Source organism: Pleurodeles waltl, chromosome 4_2, assembly GCF_031143425.1.
Source record: "Pleurodeles waltl isolate 20211129_DDA chromosome 4_2, aPleWal1.hap1.20221129, whole genome shotgun sequence".
Lineage (NCBI taxonomy): Eukaryota > Metazoa > Chordata > Amphibia > Caudata > Salamandridae > Pleurodeles > Pleurodeles waltl.
In genome coordinates this window covers 609,447,677-609,469,639 of record NC_090443.1, presented here as the reverse complement: position 1 = coordinate 609,469,639, position 21,963 = coordinate 609,447,677, and the positions used below count along the sequence as shown (strand labels likewise).

General features: G+C 42.5%; 1 protein-coding gene across 4 annotated transcripts in view; it reads right to left on the bottom strand.

The window, feature by feature from the left end:
* The window catches only part of CDC14A (cell division cycle 14A), a 332,599-nt gene that overhangs the window by 287,871 nt on the left and 22,765 nt on the right, over nt 1-21,963 (bottom strand). For all 4 annotated transcript variants that reach the window (XM_069232173.1, XM_069232175.1, XM_069232172.1 and 1 more), the window contains exon 2: nt 20,388-20,478. In XM_069232173.1, coding sequence (XP_069088274.1) covers nt 20,388-20,478 — 91 coding nt within the window. The remainder of the gene's footprint in view (nt 1-20,387; nt 20,479-21,963) is intronic.

The following is a 21,963-nucleotide window of genomic DNA, read 5'->3' as shown; positions in this document are numbered from 1 at the left end:
TCCAGCACAAGGTCCGGCAGATTCGAATCTGACTCTCTGCAGCCTGTTACATTCGTTACAAAGGTGTGCCCCCTCCTCTCAGACCCGGGAAACTGAGCAAGCCTTTTGGAGACTGGCCAGGTCTCCAAGACTACTCCTGTTCCCAAGCTCAAGCGAAGAAAACAACACCCATGTACTCTCTCTTATCATGTCTAGTCTACTGTGAGAAAAACATCTTGGTTCTCTGGTGCAAAAACACAGCTTGGAAAAATACAGCTTGGATTCTCAACTGCAATGTCTAACTCCACGTTAAAGGCAATAGGCAGCTAACCTAAGTATCAAATGCACTGTCATGTTAAAGGCAATAGGCAGCTAACCTAAATATCAAATGCAATGTCTAGTGTCATGTCAAAGCCAATAGGCAGCTGAGCTGAATACAAAATGCAATATATAATATCATGTCAAAGCCAATAGGCAGTTAAGCTGAATACAAAATGTAGCTGAATGTATAATATCATGTCAAAGCCAATAGGAATGCAATGTCAAAGCCAATAGGCGGGCTAGACTGGATACAGCATGTCAAAGCCAATAGGCAGAATACAGAATGTAATGGCTAATGCAATGTCAAAGCCCATAGGCGGCTCAACTGAATACAGAAAGTAATGGCTAATGCCATGTCAAAGCCAATAGGCAGAATACAGAATGTAATGACTAATGCAATGTCAAAGCCCATAGGCGGCTAAACTGAATACAGAAAGTAATGGCTAATGCCATGTCAAAGCCCATAGGCGGCTCAACTGAACAAAACATACCATGTGCTACTGGTGAACATTGAGCAACTAATATGCGCAGTGGTGAAACACAAAGTCATTGGTCAAAACAAACTCCATCAAATGGCAGTACAAGTGGCTAGAGTGGCATGGGTGGAGGCATCCACATCTGTGTTAGTGAACAGGATTGAAACCTAGGAGTTTTCCCAGAGTGAACAAGCAGGAAACAAGCATGGCAGCACTCATTTTCAACAGCATACTACTATATCTATTTTACGTTTAGAAGGCCACCTGGAGCATCCAGAGGATGCTTGGAGAACAGCGACTAGAAAAAGATGACTGAGATAGGATGATGGGGGCAGGTGGGCTGTCTTCATGTGTAAACTCAGAAGCGCTTGAGAGAATAAGGGCCTCCGAGGGACTGTACTGCCACAGAAGTCCTGAACAGAGCACCATGCCTGCCAGCAAGAAGTAGACTGGATGCTGTCCTGCCCCAGATCACCTGCTACCCACTTTACAGGAGGCCAAACGACTTTATAGTAATGAAATGGGCTGCTGGGAAGGTCAAGGTGATGCAAAATGGTGAATACATTCTCTTTTTCTAGATGTTAGACCTCCAAAACTGCTAAGAGAAGTAACTTGCAAAAGGTACAGAAAGAATTTATGCCGTCAGGAGCTAAAGATGGTGTCCTCTACCTGGTCGGCTAGAGAATTTTTATAAATGACAACGCCTTCAAGTTTAGTTAGGTGGGACGCGGCCACAACAGGCATTCCCGTACAGCACCTGTGAACTGAGCGACAAGATACCTTCCACTTTTCTTACCTGCTCACTCTCTCGCCTCCTTCAGAATTACATTCTTCCCTTGAAGTATAGCGAGAGACATGGCATGATTAGTCTCAGTCACCCCGATGTTGTCCTCTTGTTTGGGGAGATCAAATTTCTATATGGAACTTTTACATATGTTCTTAAAAAATACTGTCAAACTATTTTGTCTTTCCATGGAGTCGTTAATACTAGTCTTCCTCATGATATACTTTAGTTGCTTAATGAAAAAATAATATTTAATTGTCTTATCTTGTACTGGAGTCGTTTGTCGCTCATCATAAGGCCTGCGGTTCTGTGCAGATATACAACTTTCTAAAACGTAAGTAAAGGCGTTCTCTGACTTTGGTTATAGCAAAGGAATGAAGGGGGGGTCTAGACATCACTCCACAACGACCTTTGCCGCACGAGGATCAAACATAACACCGCAGAGAAACACAGCATACACAATAAAATTACATGTTTATTTACATTCCACACAATAGCAGCCTTAAGCCATTTCCCAAGCAATTCCAATATTTAGTACAGGAGGCAACTGAGGCACCGAGTGATCGTGTTTTGCCACTGTTGTGTCTGCCGGTCTGTAGCCTTGTGATTTCATTGTAAAAATAAACAAAATATGTTTTCAGCTCTCAATCCCTGCAAGTTTGTTTCTGCATGTTGTGAACTGCCTGTATGTAACTATCGAGTAATACCACATGGTATCAGCCGTGCAACCCAACATAATGGGGTATGTCTGCGATAATCTGCACACAACGGCTTCAGTGTTAGGACAAAGCACTCAATGTGACCATCTACAACCAGTAGAAATGCACTAAACATATTCACTGCACATCATGCAGAGGACCTTCCCCTCCACCCGAGGACTAAAATGGTGCACCACACAATTTACTGGCAGGTAGAACACCCCCAGCACTAGCGAGAATGAAACACCCTGTGCCTCCTCGTCCTCCAGAGAACGAAGGCGGCCATGTTGCATGCAGGGTGACATTTTAAGAGAACAATAACTTGCATGTTTCTCCCCAACCAGCACAGTCTCTTGCCCATCGTCACCATTCCAATGAACCGATTCACTCAAGGGGAGGGTAAAGGCAACGCCTCTCTCATTGAAAACATTACAAGCCAGTTTTAGAGAGGAATCCGGAGTCCACATAACGTGGCAACTAACTTCAATGTAAAGCTTGAACCCAGAGACTCAGCAGCGTGTCTTAGAGAAGAACAGGGCCGGTGCACAAATGTTCTTGGAGACAGATCTTAAAATCCTAACTAATACATGGGCTTGAAGACGAGAGAGGAAAAGGTTCCTGGATGAGCACAAAAGCCCCTGAGAAGACGATTCCTGGATGCATTTGTCCTGTCCATCATTTACACTTCTTCATCCACCAAACTAAGGGCTGCAACCCATACCATGATCACCACACTTCAGTGGTCCAAGCCACAACACGGACACACTTTCGATATATGACTAAAGCAAAGCCAACAGTTCCAACCACATACCCTACACGATGTAGCATGCCGACCATGTAGACAAGTGCTTCAGTAACCACATAGGGGTGGCTAAGCACTAGGTAAATGTTGAAATAGCATACAATACTCAATAAAGGTAGTCTGCTTAAATCTTCACACAGCTCACTCAGCTCTGAATCGCATGCACGTTAACGCAACCCTGTGCATATTAAACATGTGACAAACAAATATCCCCCATATCAAATATTATGTAGTATCAACTGATAGACAAATTGTATTACCAATTAAACTCATGAGGACATACATCGCTAAAGGACAGGAATGCCAAGGGTGCGGAGCCCTGGCACAGCACACTGAGGCAAAATAACAATAGTTTATAGGGCAAGTGGAGAGATTTTTTGCACTCTGAATGTGCAATTTTAGCATCCTCCCTCTCACATGGCAATAGGCCCCTAATGTATTTGTTTGGGTCACTTGGTGTCCCTTTTCTAGTGGCATTCTAGGGGACGGTCTCACATTGCCTCATCATGGCACTGGACCTGAATGTTTTTCTATCTCAATAATTAAACAAACATTTGCAATGCTTTGGGTCTCGTATTTGCTCTAGTTAGAGCTATTTGCATTGTAAATTCCTAACTGGACTTTTCTTGGCATTTAAATTGAAAACGAAAAGTAAAACCGTTGACATAAGCGAGCCGATTCAAAGCACCATGGCCGCCATAAGCATGAGCGTGAAGGAGAGACAAAAAGAAAAAGTTTACTCGTGGTCTAACGTATCGGCAATCATGCAATTATCCATGTACCAGGGACAGTTTGAAAGGAGGTAACAACACTGCCACAAGGAAAGAAAAGTAAAGCATTTACCAATTATAAAGGATTTTTGAATGGCAAGCCCACAAACAAGTGAGTGTGATGGGCGTGCAGTGGGCGTGGTTAAAAGCCCCAGTACTTACAACAGCTCAAAGCACTCGAGACCTCAACCTAAAAATTGTACCACCAGGTTCACTCAAACAATGCAACAATGTAAATGTTGAGCGTACCATTAATCTAAATTACCATAGCTTCAAATTTTAGGATTTACAGCAAGTGTGAGACACAGCAAGCTGGTAAACTCTTCTGCTTAGGATAACATAGGGTCACAAGATGAGAAGCATAAACAGAAGGCTGGTTTCCTTGCTTCAGACCAGCGATTGACATGCACGTCCACAACAGTATCCTAGCAAGTTACAGGCAGGACTGAACTGTGGGCCAGTAAGGAGAAAACCATGGAAGCCTCAACAGAACTGCATGCACTTCAGTGGAGAGACCCCCAACATTCAATGACTAAATGTACTGCTCCAGCAGCACTCTGGATTTTAAGTGCATGAATTAGAATAGGAGAACAGAAATGGAAAACTCAAGACGAAGCAATCACAACGGATTAAACTGCCTGAACATGTTATCCAACATCACCAAAGGACTACTGAAGATTACCAGTTGCACCTATGTTGAATGAAACAAAGGACTTTCAAGAAGCACTGCAGTTGGATCCCCTTACCGCAGCAACGGAAGTCATGGCCCGAGCGGTATTAATGCATTACACGCTGCTCTTCAGCGAAAGCCTAAACCTGCTTCCGTTGGAGCATGTGCAGGATGCCGCAGTATGGTTTGAAACAGCAAGCAGACAGCCATTTTCTTGAAATCCTTTTTTTCTGGACTTGTGTAAACAATGTGCTTTAGGATTGCAGTAGGCAAGGGAGGCACTTCACAATCCATATATGTCACACAAGAAAACTTCACTAGAGGGAGGGAGCTTCTGGTAGATAACGTATTACCAAAAATACCTGCGTGGGTGGAGTTAATGACTTACACAAGGTCCAGGAAAGACCATTCTTCTCAGAATCTCTCTAAACTGGTGAACAGCCAGACTCATTTAAGTATATGTGACCCAATTCCACACCCATGCGGCTGGCTGGCTATCCAAAACTCTAAGGCGGGGAGGAGAAATATATGTGTTCCATAGAAGTCGGTTTCTGTCAGCTATAACGCCCTTTCTAAGCCGGGACAGATGTTGCCCAGCAACCTGAAGATTTGCAAGTTTGGTTGTTAGTTTGTTGTTAGTCTAAGCACATACATCTAGCTTGACCAGTTAATGCTACCAGTTAATGCTATCCTTTCTAAAAGACTTTTAGGCAGTCTGGGAAGATGCACACTGTCCTAGACTGGCGTAATGTTCACGTTTTAAAGCTTGTGCCAAGGTTGGCCCAGATACTGCCCAGAAAGCTGAATAAACAAACGGCCCCGTCCACCCGGTAGTTTTATTGACTCTGGATTTCACAATTATTCTATGAAGCTGCCAGAAATGAGGCCCTGTTGCTGCAAACTGTCTTTGAGGAAGGAGAAACTGTGCTGCCTGTTATAGTCAAAGGAGCAGAGCACTGGCCAGTGAGACAAAAACAAGAGGAAGCTCAATGATGCATGAAAGGTGGTCATTTCGAGGAAGTGAGCTACTCCAGCTTCACAAGTACCTTGAAGCACAAAACTGACCATTAGTGCAACTAAGCCAACAAGACTGCACTCCGGGAAGGAGAGGGTGGTGAGCACGTACCAACCTAACCTCCCTTCAGAGATTTTGTAAGAGCCTGTATCTGTCCATTTTAAGACAAAGAGGTACATATATGTTTCACCCTTCACCCAGGTCCTAGGTAGTGTCTTGTAGGCTCTGGTCAGCTGCCTTCTGTGGCAAGCTTTAAATTTGCTTTATAGCTCTTACGGTTCCAGAATTATTTTGTATGATCTAACCGTACGCTTTTATCCCAGTTCTCCACTAGCAGCTGGTGAGTCCAGTGGGTCAGGTGTGTGGCCATCACTTGGGTGCCTTCAAACAAATCTGGACTGCCACTGGTCAGCATGAAGATGAAGCCAGCTGATACTGTGGTACCTCCAGGGGGCATACTTTGGGTACTAGACCAGTCTAAGAATTTGTGGTTTCCCCCCCTTTGAAATGCATGCAAGCACTTTAAAAGTCAACTAGTCTTCTCCTCATCCTACAACTTAAAAAGGATTTGGCTTGGCCCAGCGGTCTACATTTCTTAATCCATTTAGGGCCCAGAGTTTTAAAATACAAAAATATGATAAACAGCGTTCAAAGAAGGGTAAACAAAAACATTTATATGAATGGGTCTCTGTAGGTGGACAGTTTTGAGAGCATGACATAAGGATTAATTATGAAGTATGCTTGCCTGAAATCCATGTTTCAGTTTTTTTGCAGTTATACGACTTAAGATATATTTCTTGGGGCTAGAGGTGCGTTCTAGGCCCTAGGCTATTTCACCTCCCAAGTATATCAATGCTTTAATCCCTTCCCATTCCTTTGGATCTGGAAGCAACATTCTGATGCAGCTAGGCCTAGTAAAACAGAAGCAGATTTAAATTGCTTCCACATTATTTGAAATGTGTGTGGAGGGTGGGAAGGTGAAAGGAAAGCATTATTTGATCCAGTGGAAGGTGTGTAAAAAAAAAAAAACAGCCTTCATTCACTAACATGTAACAGTGCCCTAGCACGCAGGACTTGCGTATGGGTTGATAACGGCACAGCCAAGGATGACTTAGAAGAATCGAGTGCTTGCTGACTATTTTGCACTAAATGCATGCTAGACTTCTATGTGCTATTCCAAGAGTTGTGTTTTATTTTACACTCCAAAACTGTCTTGACCAACATCACTCTTGACTCATTAGTACAAGATTTAATTTCTTATATACAAATCATATTTGTCCTTTTAATTCGTCACAGTTCTTACAGTATGTTTTTTGTAGCCAAGCTGCTTCCAGTGATTAAAAAAAATAAATAACCGACTTAATCCAAAATTCATATCTGATGTGAACTCTGAGCTGGACTCAGCTTTGAGTCCAGACAAGTTCGTTTTCTTTGTTTACTTCTTGGCTGTAATTACGATGTACTGTGGGGAATTTCTTGTTCTGCAAATCTTTGGTGGTCCCATCCAAAACGTAACTGCTTTTTCAAGGCGCGCCTTACCATGCAAGCAGACACCCTAAAAGGTGGTTATTTCCATAGAGGGCTACTGTGAACAGGGCAAGCTGTGCCAGTGCGACTATTTTTTTGGACCCGTTTCATCCCATCAGTCTGTCAAACGCAAGGGTCCCGCCATTCAAGGTGCTTATTGGTTGTCTTGCCTCCCTGCACTATTTCCAGAAAGAATGTATTCTTTGGAGTGGAAAGGAAACCCAGCTTATGGCAAAATGTAGACCTAACCACTGCAACAGTGCACAGGGCCAAAGATGTATGTTTTTATTTAAACCAAAATGGAAGTCATGGCTGTGACCTAAAGATTTAATCGATCACTCGGTTTTTTACCCGGGTTGGATGCTCCCAGTCTTGTGGCTTGAGGGGGAGGACTCCATTTGTTGAAAACCTAGATCATGGTTTTAGGGGTGAAGATGTTTATATAAGTTTAACACTCCTCCTTAGGAGCTGAAACGGACTAGAGTTGCATACATGACCATCAGACATCTTCCATGAGAATTGGGCCTTCATGAACAGTTGCTGTCCCCTCACTTCCTCAGGTTTTAAACCTCACCATTTGTGTAGCTCATCTCATACTTTATGGAATACTGCATCAAGACAATGGGCTAGAAGTAGAATTCCTCTCAAGCACATGCAGATCCAGCCAGTTGTACTGGCTGGTTGATCCTCTGCTGATGGATATTCCAGAGACTCAGGTCCTCAGTTAAGTAATTCCTTTAGGAATATTACTAATAAATATGCTCAGTAGACGCTGATTAATGTTCCACAAACTACGTTTTATTTTTCATGATGAAGACTGAACATATCTTCGCTACACAGTTCTGGAATAGTCTGCATGAGATGGGTCATCGGGCATTCAATTATCTGTTCAATTAAAAACAGAAGTGTTTGCAGATTTGTTTCTCTTTGAATTGACCCCCTTTTTTTTAGGTTGAAACCTACCAGATAGTGTAGGTGTCTGGCTGCAAAAAGAAACTTTGGGACGTTCTAAAAGCTTCCCTGGGAACGCATTTCACCCTTTGTTTATCATTGGCTTTCTGGCTCATAACTCACATTTGCTTGCTTCCCATTTGCTGGCTTTATTTGTTTTAGGCTGTCCGGCAGGTCTTTGTCCCACCCTGAAGCACAGCTTGCTTACCATCGCTCCTTGCATTCTTCCACAAGTGCTCGCTTTCTGTAAACAGGCGCTTACATTTTGTTCTCATCATGTCACATTTGCTATGCATTCAAAAACAGAGGTCAAACGTCAGGCTCTGTCTTCCGAGGGAGCTTGGGGTTTACTTTCCTTTCACTGACTTCAAAGTGAGAGGATTTATGTGACAATCTTGCTGTTTACTGTGGGAGCAGGTTTGTTTTTTTCAGGGGCACAGCGCACAACAAAATGTAAATGTCTGTATATGAACTGTGGAAATATTTCAGAATATATAGAATTAGGTAAGCACAAATTAAGCACTTTTTGTAATTGTGAAGTGTGGTGGAAACAAATATTTTAATATGACCAAAACAAATCAATACACTAGGTAATGGCATTTCCACTCATTGATTGTGCAGAGTATACTTTTATCAGTAAAACTACATGTGCAAATGTAATTGTCATTTCAATTGAAAATGTATTGCTTGTAATGGCAGTGCACCATCATGCATACTCCACTGTACGAAACTCCACTCTATGACATTCCACTCTAGCTACTTTACAACACTATGCTACTATACTGTACGCCACACTAAGATACTCCACTCTATGCAATTCCCTCTACGCCACATTGCTATATTCAGACACTCCACAACACTCTACTTCATGCCACGAAACTCCACGCCACATCATGACACTCCACTGTCCTCTACGACAGTCACATTTTAGCCATGCTGAATAGCAGTCAAGCTGGTGCACAACATTGCTAAAACACATTGCCAAAGCCGGTAGCTGTTGCATAAGTGAGACCTCTTGGCTTTGCCAATGCTTGTTGTAAGTACTGCACATTGAGTGGCCAAATATTACGAGTGTCCATGCATCACTTTCACCTAGGGTGGCATCAAGGAATGGGTTACTGACCACGTTGCCAAAATTCACCATGGGTCATGTGACATTTCACATGTAGTGATAAGGCGGCTCACCAATGCTCCCCACTATGATCATAGCTGACCTTTCCAAAGACATCCTCACTAGATGATCCTGGAAGGACGTAGCATGGTAGGGGCAAAGGTAAACAACTTCGATCGTCAAAGCCCGATAGGTTAAAAATTATATATTTTCCCTGGCTAAAAGTTTCTTGTCATCAGCGAGAAGGAACGACTCAAGACTCAATATATAAAAAAAAAAAAAAAAAAAACAACACCTGTTTAAAGACATTTTCTGTTTCCATAACTTTCATATGTAATGTTGTTTCCATTTTACCGGGAGTTATCTGTGAGCTATTCGACAAACTAAAACAGCATTCTGAGAAATATTTTGGCTTGTAATATGAAGTGTGTCTGAAGGGTTTTGTTTGCTGGAATCGTTGGCATGATTTTCTGATATTCAATCGTGCGGTGCTTTTTTGTAAGAATTATCAAGCAAAATGATGCTCTAAAACATCGCTAGCAGACTAGATTTTCTGACAGTCATTTTCAAAAAGCATTGTGGTGTGTCTGTGAGAGTACAATTCATAGGTCTGTGCGGTTGTATCACGGCTGAACGCTTTGTTTACACATATCTAGTGTATTGGTACCCTGGTTAAGACAGGGGGCTCAGTTTTAACTGAAACACATTTGGAAATAAATGTGCGCACTCGTGTAAATTACAACATACTGCTGTGTCCCCCAGATTAGCCCGCCCCTCGCCTCAAAATAAAAGTAGATAGCTAGATAACACGACTTGAGACCCTTTTAACAAACTTCCATGCAACACACGTGTGACTTACGCTTAAAAAAAAAATCATTCACTAGTAACGCTCTTGAAGTTCACGCTTTAACATGTGTGCATATCGTATACACAGGATGTGTAGAGTATGCAGCTCCTATGTTTGTGATTGTTGAGAAGATGTTCCGAATAGTCAGGACTGGCCAATGACATAGCTGGAAAAAAGCACTCCTACAAAGTTGAAACTAAGGTTTTGTTAAAAAAAGAAAAAAAAAAAAAAAAACAACCTCAGTCATGCGCTTACCACATTTTTATTTATCTGAGCAGGGGCGGTCTCTTCGCTATGGCGAAGGAGCGTTGCTTCCCTCTCCCCCAAGACAGTTCCACTATCGTTTCATTTGTCATCTGCTGGCTCAGTCAGCAGTACAGGGAGGGGCGGGGCTGGGCCACAAGAGGTGGGAATGAGGAGTAAGTGCACGTAAGTCTGCATCTGTGTTCTGCCGGCCAAACACACATGCACACTTAGGTTTCTCCGGCCAGACTGTGTACACAGCCAGGCTAGAGAAACTGCACAGGCCCTAGGGCTGTGTCTGAGCGGCAGTCACTGCTGCTCAGGCCAATCCTGACACTGCTTTCATTCTATGTTTAGCATGAAAGCAGTGCCAGGATTGCTGGGGAGCCTATGCTGGTGTCCCTGTGAATGCTGGGACACTACACGGAGGGAAGAGGAGCGTAAGGCTGCAGGAGACAGAGGTAAGGTAACTTCCCCCCCCCCTCGGTCTCCTGCACCCTCTCCCCACCCTTCACCCCTCCCCTTGAGATCTGGATCTGCAACAGCCGCATCTGGTTTGAGCATCTAAAGTACACAAAAAATGTTAACTTTTCATGTGGGGCAAGTGGAGGTGGGAGTGCAGCAAAGTGAACCAACCTTGGGGTTTTGTAGGTAGGGATGGTATGGATAAGAAAATCTATTTGGAAGAAGAAATTCGTTTTTTAAAAGTTTTTTTTTTTTTTAAGATCAGTAGATATATATTGTGTACCTTGGTGGGAAGTCCAGTGAATACTTTAAATAGCTTTCGAGGCTAGGGAACGGTGAGATGATTCACAGCCATGTATGTAGCTGGGTAAGCAGCGTTGGGTGAGGAGATGGCAAAATATAAGTAAATTGCTCTACAGCTTTCAAAAGTAGACCATTAATCAAATCATTCATTTCCAGGATCCACAAACATACAAAAAAATAAGGTTAACAGTGAGCAGTATCAAGCAGCAGACAACAGAATACAAATGGGAGATTCCCCATCAGCCCATCCACCTTCCAAGGGGCAGTCAATGCTCCGGGGTGTCGGAGCCATTCTGACTGGCCTAACATTGTGTACATAAGGATACAAGTTCTGATTGATTCAAAGGCAACCAATCTGAATTATTGAGACAGCTCTTTTTTCAGCAATTCTAATTGGCTGCCTTTCAATTCTAAATAGCAGCGTAGGGGGCAGTGATGGTGGCAAGGAGATAGAACAGGAAGGAGCTCTTCGGTCTTCAAATTCCTTGACCTCAAAGTAGCAAACAGCAGAAGAGACAAACAGCAGAATGGGTATTTGTGATACCACTGTTCAAAACGATCCCCAGGACTATTGCGACCAGCTCGGACGTCCACGTGTGAAGCAAGATTAACACCGAATGGAGAGCACAATCTTGTCAAAGCATGGATTAATGCTCAAATCCCAAGCATAAGACATGAAAAATAGACATACAAGTGGAACTACTAGAAAAGTATTCAAATTTCTACAGGGACAAACATTTTGTAGATGACATACTAAAACTAAAGGTCACAGCAACACACTCAAGTAACGTCATGTGTTGTGTTAGGCAATGCGCTGGCATGTGCCTCTTCAAAAAGAGTCCAATCAAAGTGTAGTCAAAGGTTATGAAAATAAAAAGCAGGCGTCAACTTTAAAAATAAGATAAGCCCTAGCAGCCACGCAGCAGGTCTCCAGCGTGCAGTGTGAAATTCCCCATTCAAAGGCGAGCATTGCGTGCTGGTTTCTTAACTTGTCTCTCAGAGCAGAGCGGCTCACGGCGGTGTCCCCCCACAGGAGTTCTTCAGCCAGGATAATGTGGTGAGGCGGCCGCTGTGGAGCAGAAGTTCACCATGGGACCATTTATAATAGAACCCAATTTTATTATTATTATTCATCCAGCAGCCACTAACAGAAGTTAGTCACCAAAGAAGATGGCAATTGTCCTTTTCTCATCTCTAACACAGAGGCGGCTGCTGGGAAAGAAAAGTGGTGGGGCAACGCCAGGGGGAAATAGGTATAATAGCACTTACCTGCCGGCCGCCGCCTAGATGCTCGTGTGCTCCTCTGCTCCCCTCGAGTCCTGGCAGTACATGCAAAGGCTACCAGACTCCCCTATCCAGGCGCTGCTCTCTTGCTGGTGGAACCCAGCATGAGAGACGTGCTGGGATTGGTCTGAGCGGTTTGGTTTGACGCTCAGTCAGACCCTGGGAGCCTGTGCCTGTTCTCCACCCCGCTGTGAACCACAGCTCGGGTGGAGAGATCTAAGTACGCATGTCGGTTTGGTCGTCCTAAGACGGCCGGCCAAATAGACATGCGCACTTATGCTGCAGTGCCCATCACTCCTCCTCACTGCTGCAGCTGCTTTCAAATGAGGATGGCCCTGCCCTGCCCTGGACTATGCTCAGCAAGGAAAAATAAAATGATAACCTGTTTTAAAATAATTTTATTTTTCTTGTTTTCACTGCTGAGTGCCCAGTGGGGTGACACTCCTCTGCCTTAATGGAGGAGCCGCCGCTGCTCTAACAACCAAAAACATGCGGTCGCTTCGTAACTCCTACATGACAAATGATGACAATGAAGCAAATATAAATCGACAAAATTCACTTGTTTATCTGTGCTCCACCATAAGTCGTAACATACTAAACAACATTCTAAACTGCTACTGTGGTGGCCGCGAGGTGCAAAGCAGATCCCTACTCAAGAGCAGCACCCACGGCTATCTCATTCCTGGGGTGGCTACGAATAGTGCACAGAGGTCGCGTCACTCATGGCAGCTCTAGTCCTGCTGAGCAGAATTTCAGCAAACAGGTATTACTCTCTGCACTACTGACAGCTTAGCACTCAGCACCATGTACTCCACGGTTCCTAGATTGACAATGAAGATAATGAAGGACCTCAGTGGTGTTAAAAGGGTCATTTACTTCCCCGAGATCATATTACCAATGTGTCTGTGTGACCACTTTTTGGCAGGTACTGCTAGCAACGGCGGTAGATGGAGACAGAAGTCACAAGCCCAACGAAGGAGTCACTGGCTGCTTTATGTAATCGCTTCATTGTATGGTCAACAGCCTACTTACCACAGGGGTCAAAATGGGAATCCTTCTCAATCTGAAAAGTTACATAGCAGACAATGCCGTCCGCTATGCTAAGCCGGCATTGTCCGCTATGTAACTTTTCAGATTGAGAAGGATTCCCATTTTGACCCCTGTGGTAAGTAGGCATGTATGGGAAAAGACGGCACAGAAAAGGAGAGGTAAAAAACAGAGATGTGAGCCAGAATTCATAGTGCTACAGTCGCTTCACGCAAATCAGAAAACTGCACATTTCCAAGCAAAATCCTCTTGGTTTAGGTGTTGGACAACAGATCTGAAATAGGAGACCTTATATTGTGTGCTGTAGAACAAATACCCACGTGCTTTTTCACATACTTTAGGGCTGGCTTCATTGCCACTTCACAAGTTAAAGGGAGGCCAACTAAGTATTGTGATCACGGCTGGGTGAGGAACAAAGGTGTTTAGCTCTTCTGCCACTTGCACTAGATGGTGACACATCACAGGAGCTTTATCTGAAAGCATGTCCCCTCCTGTCAGTGGCCGTAAGGTACTTGTTTTTTAATTACTCATGCACAAGTAACTGCATGCCTAACTGCAATGGGACGGGTTATAGATTAACTGTCCTCAGCTATAGCACTGCCTGAAGATAGTGCTATTTATGTTAACTGCCTAGTACCAACCTTCCGCCTATGCTACTGCTCAGCGTAGCAGAAGCACAAACTTGGACCACAGAGGAAGTGGTTATCGGTTACCGGCAGCAGCCGTAACCACCGCCCGACACAACCTGCAGTGAAAAGTCAATATAGTACATACGCTAAATTGCTTAAAACCTGCAAAAAAATTGGCATCATAAATGGTGGGTGTATGTGGTCATTCATCAACCGACCCATCCATGCAAGTATGCTGCCATGCTCCCATACATCCATTCTCAGTAATTAGCTGCCCACAACTAATGCATCCATTGTCCATCCACTTTTACCTGAATGTTAAATCCCATCCTCAGGTAGACAGTGGGTGAAAATCTGGCCTCCCTATACCACAGAAGCAAATTACTAGCAACCACATCCCATCTTGTTTCTACAAATTAGGGCTTGTTCCCCGGTCATTAAAGTCATGTGACCATGCTTTCCATGTGGTTAATGCATTTATCATTCTTGAACTACCAGGTTTCTTGCAAACTGGTATGTAGGAAAGACGTGATATAATTTTAGATGAGGGCCTTTTTCACAAACCGATATTTTGCACCCAATTTGACATCAGTCTAGAATTGAAAGCACCAGTTAGGCAAATATAAACTAGGCTCGACTCCCAAAGAAACAAGCAATGGCAATGCCATTTTTCAGGTGAATGTTTAGTAATGGTTCAGCGACTTTTGGTGTTGCATCCATTTATCTTAGAATTAAGATCCCATAATGGAGCAAGTTGGGTTACAACTGTAAGGAATCTAGGAGTAGGGCCCCATGCTGAAAATACTGCATTGGCTGAGTTAAGATGTACCCCCAAAGAATGGGGTTATAAGTGATCAGAAGATGAAGTCCGCATTGTAACTGGGGAACATAAAAGGAATATTAAGCAAATATTGTATAGAAGATGCTTTTGACAAAAAGGTCAATATTTTCATTCCATCTTTAATAAAGCCTATATGCAAACAAGCCTTTACTACGTGAACAAAAATGCTGTAAACCTTACATTGTTGTCACAGCAAGGTAAAATGAATTAATGTGGATGTGCTATTAGTCAAAAGCAATGTGTCCAAATGGCAGGCTAAAATATCAAAATATCTAGAGCTGCCTCTAGCCAGGCCTAAAAGATAGGAGATCATGCAAATCTGTGCTAGGCATGTGCTTTCTGTGCAAGACCAATGCATGCATATACATTCCAAGCTGGGTGGAGAAGGGAACTAAACAGTCCAGTCAATTAATTCGAATATGCTACATGGAAGCACCCAATGGGAAGCCAAGCTCAAAGCATGGTAAGTACAGTAAATGGCTTGCTGCAATTTTTCCTGACTAACTGTCCTTGTTCACCTAGACACAAAGCAGCAATTTAGTAGACTAATGATCCAGTATGCATTCATAAGGAAACTAATGACACATCCATCAGTCAATCCACATGTTTTCTTGTACAACTCAATCATACTTATTTTATTGATCTTGGGGATGAATCGCTGAGCAGACCCACAAGGGCCAACATCTGTAAGGTGAGGGGCTTCTGTAGTGAGTGCATAAGCAAATAGCAATCAAACGACCTAAGAAGACCTCAGGAACTCGAGACTTTGGGAGATCACTTAGCTACAATTTAGCACTAGAGAAGCTGCTGATAATGATGAGATAATGCATTTTACTTTGAATGGCCTTCCTTTTAACTTTCTCCATACTTAAAATTAAGAGCAGGATATAAAAAAAAAAAAGTTATCCTACGTTTAACGCAAGGCTCATTACAATTGTCTTCACTTGGCAAGAGATTTCGGTAAGAGACCAAAATCTTGGAGAACTGCATCCACTCCACCATTTCAAGTAAAAATATTGTATTTCAACTGGCAAAATGTGCATGAATAAGACCTGGGGTGAACGTCGCAGCCGCACACCAGCATCATTTCAAGGTCTGGTATTTTCAGGTGGAAGATCTATAGGGTTCAGTTGCAAAAATTGGGTATCGTAATAATTACAGCCCAGTGGTAAATCTACAACACTGAAACTTAAGAATGCACTCTGGGCAAAAACAGTAGGATATTTATTTCGTCCAAAACTCAATGTCCATACATGTTGGAGTTCTTCTCAAAGGAAACTCATATCAGAGCAGTGACCCTTTCATGTCATGTATTAATCCATACAGAAGCAGTAATCTTCAGACCCAGAAGGCTTCACAATCTTTATTTCTTATTGTTCAACCATATAGACACTTAGCCAGCCAACGCATTTTGTCCCTAACCCTCGAGGACTTATCCAGGGCAATTTTATGAAAGAAAGAAAATGTGAAATGTTGAACACGATAGCTTAGGTAAGTTAGAATGTAAATACAAGTTTCTGTACACTCAAAAGGGAACCTTGGAGACTACTCTCTGCTTGTGTTCCACATGACTTACGGAGGAATTTTATTATTACAATGTTCATTATCAAAATAAAACTCTTGGTGAGAAGCACATGGCGTCAGACCTTTCAAGGCACAGAAGGGGTAGTTTTCTCAATAAACTGCTCGTTAATGAGTTTTATTCTCAGTGGTTTCATAAAAGCAGGGTCAGCACTGACTATGCAGGTAACTTGCTCTCAAGGAATGGCAAAGCCTCTGAAGGGCCTTATGTATATGAACCTTGAAATACTTTGGCATTTCTAACACGTTCGTTGCCAGATTTATGACCTCAAAAAATAATTTATTCCATCATTTCTTGTGCACCAAACCAAAGTGGTCAATTCAGCAGTCCTCATATTATCTAGCAACTAGGGGAAAAAATGAACTTATTTGTGTAGAGCCGCTGACAACATTTCAGATACACTGTTCATCAGGAAAATTAAAAGAAGCAGATCAGTGGTCTGTAAATGTTTTCTGTAACTATGAGCAGTGAACAATTTTGCAATGAGAGATGACAAAACACACAGTGCTGTGCAAGTCTTGACATGTTTAGATCACACTGATGACGTGATGTAGGTAATGATAATGTTTTCCAAACCCAGGAGTAAAAGAGGAAACTAGAAGACACTTTCAATCTGATTTCACAGGGTGCAAAATGAGGCTACAGTGAAAATGATGCCAAACATTTAAGAATACCCTGTGCACATTGGCTGTGAGAAAATGTAGTCATCAAAGTGGACCAGGAATGCTAGGAAAGCCATGCAAATGGGCACCAGCCAAAGTGAGTTTCAATATAGTCAGCCTCTCATTTGAATTGAAGTTACATATTTCTACCAACCTTTCCGTTCTTTAAGTAAAAAACAGATAAAAGGCATCAGGATTTTAGTCATTAGAGTTCAAGTTATATTATGGAAATTATTTATGAGGCAACTGATGCCTCCCTGAGGGCTTCGAAAAGCACAAAATGGTGACATGAGAGTTGGGAAAGGAGACCATGAGAGAGTAAAGAAGGTGACGTGACAATTTAAAAGAACTGAGTAGGCAGCCATGCAATGGAGTAGTCTTAGAAGCAACGCCTTACAGCAGTGGTTCTTGGCTTCTGTGGACTCCTACTTAATCATCACTTGAATCTGGAGACCCCCCTCTGAATCATCATTGATATGTGGGGGCATACAATGAGTAGTATTAAAATCCAAATCCATGGACCTGGCCAAAGCAATTGGATGACTTGATCTGCAGAACACCAGACAAGACAATAAAAGCATGCATTCATCAAACAGTCAAATTACGAAATATTTTTAATTCATAAAAAACAATTTCAATAGGAAGGTTGGAGATTTTCTAAATTCAACTGAGGCCGCCCACCATCCATATTACATTCTGTTTCATGCACTTGCACTTCTCCCAAGAAACAATCTGAGGAGAACAACTCAGTGTTTAGCGTCCAGTTTCAAAATTGCTTGAAATTTACTGAATGTTTTAAAAAATTCAATTTTACATTTTATTTCTTTGTTTTTATATTCTTTATTAATCCGTTAATATTTAATGTTCTAGGCAGTCCCAGACCCCCTGAGAAGGAGTTGTGGATCCCATGTTAAGAACTGCTACCAAACAGGATTCATCAACAAGCCTATTGATTTCAGATTTTTTTGCCCTATTTCGACACAGTGTTTACAGGCTAGGTAAAAAAAACTTCACTTTTCATTGAGTGCCCTCTACATTCCTTTTGATACTTCAGTTTACCCGAAGAACTAAAATAATTTACAAAATGAATACTTATTTGCATCCCACCGAGACTACTAGATTCATACATCTGAAAGTTATGCTGAGGGTTTTTTCGCCAATTGCATAGTTTTCTTTTGTGAAGATGCTTGGAAAACTGATCTGATGAATGTCTACAGGTACACTTAATTGTGTTCCCTCATAGGCTGTATGCTACGAGCAGAGCGGACTACAGAGTAACTGCAACGGTTGTGGTAGACTCGTTTAGTCGGTCCTTTAGAAATTTCGAGACCGCCTTCAGTATTGGTGTTAACACAGCCACTCAGCACATTTCATAGACATCACGTGTTCAAAAACAAGAACAAGTCAAATAAACCCATTTGAAATGCATTCTTTCTCTTTAAGAAGCACAACAAAGATCATTAAGTCTCAGTCAAGAGCCCTCCATTGGAAGTGGGTTTGAAAGAAGCCTGGCGAGCAATTTACTAGAGGACGTAAGGCAGGCTTCAAAGTAAAATTGTTAAACAAAATCTTTATGTGCTGGAAGGTTCACTTGAGAGCACACAGATCCTAGGTGCTATCTGGATCTTTCAACTATTTGCCTAAGGGTGAGGAGCAAAGAACAATGGGGCTAAGAGTTGCGACGTGCCCTTCCAAAGCCAGCACAGCCTACCAGCGTTACTCCGATCTGTATCAAAACCAGCTTGGAATTCGCTAGCTGTCCAGACATACATCATAAGAAAACGACAATAAAATTCTTCAACGAACAGCAGCCTCTTGCACAAGCCCCCCTTTGATTACTAGCTCACACCAATTGGTGATCACTATTTTGTACAGAGTTGCAGCATCACAGCACATCCAAAATACATAAAGTTGTACAGTACTTAAACGTTGCAGTTGTGGTGGCTCAATGTAGGGAAGAGTTTCGTTGCTATGTTTGCACGACTGTGTGGCTCAAGATAATCAACACCATGAATACACCAACTACAGCGTAAAAGTCTTTTTAACAGATCGGATGCTATATAAAGTCAAGGGGTGGATCTTTGCTGAATCAAGTAGAAAATGTTGGGTGACTTGGGCAGTGGACCCGAATGTTGGCTGAAAATGCCTTATCAATTTGGCCTGCCTATGAGGATGACAGCTGATTGCACACATCCTTAAATCTGAAACTTAAATTTGTTGTATTAAGCAAACAGTGTCCATATACTAGGACACGGGTCACTTGATAATGGAATCCAAATATGTAGCAGCCTCACTTCAGGCAGATTAGTCCACGTTGGTACTACTGGCCAGCGTTTCCACCCGCAGCTCCAGTGCACGTGTGGGCTACTATTCAGCCCAAACCATCACAGAATAAGTTCAAGCTTACCCACTTTGAAAAGCTCTATCCAAGTCTATTATACCAAGGCACACAGCAGAAGCATAAACCTTAAAGCCTAAACAGGCAACCAATATTTACAAGACCGCTCCCTCTTAATATGGTCCAGGGTACAAACCAACTTCATCAGTTCGAATCACAGTGATGAGAACTCAGGCTTTTATAATTCTAAAGTTGACAAATTAGTCACTCCTGTTGTTAAAACAGGTTAATAGTGGCACAATATAACTGTGCTACATAAACATTCACTTCTATTTTGAAGTGTAAACTAGTAGTCAGTACAGAACCAAAGGAACGTCACTGGACGGGCCAGGTGGAGCCTTGCTTTAGATAACATAGTAGACTCTGCAAACAGATGTCTGGAGACATTAGATAGCACAAACACAGTAAGTCTTCTAGGGTGTGATTTCAAAGTTATTTCCTTCCAGGGCGGCCCAATATATCAGATGGGCACAGATTCTTCTGGGGTCAAACATCTGCCTATTGTGAATCCAGATCATTTTGTCTGGAACACAAACAGCTTACAGCTCTTGATAATTAGAAGGCCCTGGCGTTTTTCATTAGTTGCCTCTACATATTGCCCTAAAATGTATGGTTTTGTATTATCTTTCATAAAAGGAAAATATGCTGTTCTCGTCTGTGCATTCTGGTCTCATTGCCCCCACTTCTCCTCCAAACACCCTGGAAGAGGACAGGTTCATTTGGAAAACCAAACTAAAGAAGTCATTGTTGCCAGTCCACCCAAAACTCAAGCCAACAGTTTATCGCAACGCCGTACTGAAGTATTGCACTAAAGATATAGACAGAAAATAAAAGAACAACATATATAGCTCAATGTTAGGTGTGTGTTCTGGATACTTCCACCAACACAGCCATTAATGCAATCACATCACATCAGTCCCACCTAACCGAGGAGCATTCATCACATCAGACACAGGTAGCCGACACAGCAGCTGTTACTTACTTTTCGTAGACCAGTTCTTCGTCCGTACAGAAATAGTGGGTGTTGCCGGTGCTCTTTGGCTTATTCCTCAGAGTTGCAAAATATAATCGATCTGAAAGACAGTTGATAAAACTAGATTGAAGAAACAGTCCACAGAACTGAAAAATCCATGAGCATAAATTCTGAGAAATATTGTGCGGGTGGTCAAGGCCGTGACAGTGCATGGTTGGATCAATGCTTATTCCATTCCACAGTGTATTGTTGACACCTGCAAGTTATCCTAGAGGGAAACATGAAGACCAGTCGATGGCATGCTGGCCGCAAATTACTTCATTCCTACAGACTGGCTGCCTCGAAAGGCATTTCACTCTACTGCACACGGGAAATTAAATCAATCTCCTTTTCTGCAGACCATGTCTTGCAGAGGCTTCCTATAATGAAGTACATCTCCTTTACTAAGCGCAAGGAACATGTGAACAGTAGGCTAGCCTGGCTGTGGGTACAGTTCGCGCAGTCATAATTTGATGAATTGCATGGAAGCCTCCTATTCTATATAGAGAAGGCAGGCCACGCCAACAGCATACACAGTAATTGTACATTTAATTGTATATTATTCATCCTGCAGGAAATGTGCAGAGTACACAGCTTTCATGAGCAGCTCATTGCGCAATGCAGCAGATTCCAAACTTCAGTATTTGGACAGAACACGAGCCAATAATTATGTAGCGAAAGTGCCGTATAGTCCATCAAAGATGGACGTAACCCATTGCCGGATCTTTCACTCCAACATTCCAGATTCAGGGAAAGCAGGGCATTCTGAGAACCAAGGTATGATTATTCTCAAGTTCCCACTGACGTGGAATGGGACGACGCTAGACCCGGCCAATGGAGTAAATACTAAAACAAGGACCACCCACTAGTCTCAAACGTAGGAATACTGCCGAATATAGGATAGTAAAGCAAATTAGAGGCTCCATACTATACGAATAAGGCTGCATGTAGCTTAAAAGCAAAATAGGATAAAAGATATCGTAAAAAAAAAAAAAAAAAACTACAGGACTCCACAATCATGTTCTACAATCTAGATGCAGTAGAGACTGAGGTCAACAGTACCCACCCTTGGGTCTGTCATTCCTCTCAATGACCCGGTCTTCACCTCAAATTACTGTCATATCGTCCCAATTCACTCGCTTTTGCGGCGGCTTGCTCACTACCTTTAATTATTACCTCCTGCCTCAATTACCTAAAGCAAACAAAACACCCTTTGTAAATTACAAGAAGTATATGCATTCATTTATTTAACCAACCCAATATGGCCACTGCTGCCTTCCCAGGGCAGTAAGGCAGCAATATTGTGCATTATCGTAAAACATGCACGCTCCTCCTAGCACAACCACTACTGTCCTTGCAACACAGTCTCATAAAATTGACACTGGATTAAAGAAAACTTTAGTGACCCACAACATGAATAAATACAGATTGATGGCTCAACAACGGCAATGTTTTTTGCCAAGCCGTTCTGACTAACATCACAGACAAGTGTGAAACTTCAGTTGCATGTCAATCAGAACCACAAAGTGAAAAACCTCTTCCCTGA